At 41.7% G+C, this 595-nt stretch overlaps 1 protein-coding gene across 2 annotated transcripts in view; it reads left to right on the top strand.

Annotated features, from left to right (window-relative positions):
* LOC110415789 (Ribosomal protein L17 family protein) overlaps positions 1-589 on the top strand; it is a 1,753-nt gene extending 1,164 nt beyond the window's left edge. For both annotated transcript variants that reach the window (XM_021427511.1, XM_021427510.1), the window contains one exon: positions 165-589. In XM_021427511.1, coding sequence (XP_021283186.1) covers positions 165-574 — 410 coding nt within the window. In that variant the 3' untranslated portion in view covers positions 575-589. The remainder of the gene's footprint in view (positions 1-164) is intronic.
* Positions 590-595: the final 6 nt, after the last annotated feature.

Genomic DNA, 595 nt, shown 5'->3' with positions numbered 1-595 from the left:
AGATCACTTGTTCGACATTGTTTCTACACTTTAATAACTTCGTTTCATTTATCAGTAGGCGGTGGCATCATAGGATAGTTTGTTCTTTCAAGTTATGCAAAACAGATGCTCTTCTGATCTTTAACTTTAATTATTATGTTACTCACCACACAAAACATTGGCAGACCTCAACAGCTTTGAGCACAATTTCACCATAATCGATAATGGTTATCGATTTTATGCTATGAGGCATGGAAGAAGAGTACCTAAACTCAACAGGCCTCCGGACCAGCGACGTGCACTTCTACGAGGCCTCACAACTCAGCTCCTTAAGTATGGTCGGATCAAAACTACCAGGGCTAGGGCAAGCGCTATGAGGAAGTATGTTGACAAAATGATCACCTTAGCTAAGGATGGTTCTCTTCACAAAAGGAGGCAGGCTCTTGGCTTCATTTATGAGAAACAAATTGTGCATGCCCTATTTGCTGAGGTGCCAGACAGGTATGGTGACAGAAATGGTGGGTATACAAGAATTATTAGAACCCTGCCTAGGAGAGGGGACAATGCACCAATGGCATACATTGAACTTGTATAGGTACTTTCTGTTCTTAAGGAA

Source organism: Theobroma umbraticum, unplaced genomic scaffold (genome assembly GCF_002168275.2).
Source record: "Theobroma umbraticum cultivar Fairchild unplaced genomic scaffold, ASM216827v3 scaffold_147.0, whole genome shotgun sequence".
NCBI classification, from domain to species: domain Eukaryota; kingdom Viridiplantae; phylum Streptophyta; class Magnoliopsida; order Malvales; family Malvaceae; genus Theobroma; species Theobroma umbraticum.
This window is presented reverse-complemented; position numbering and strand designations above follow the sequence as displayed.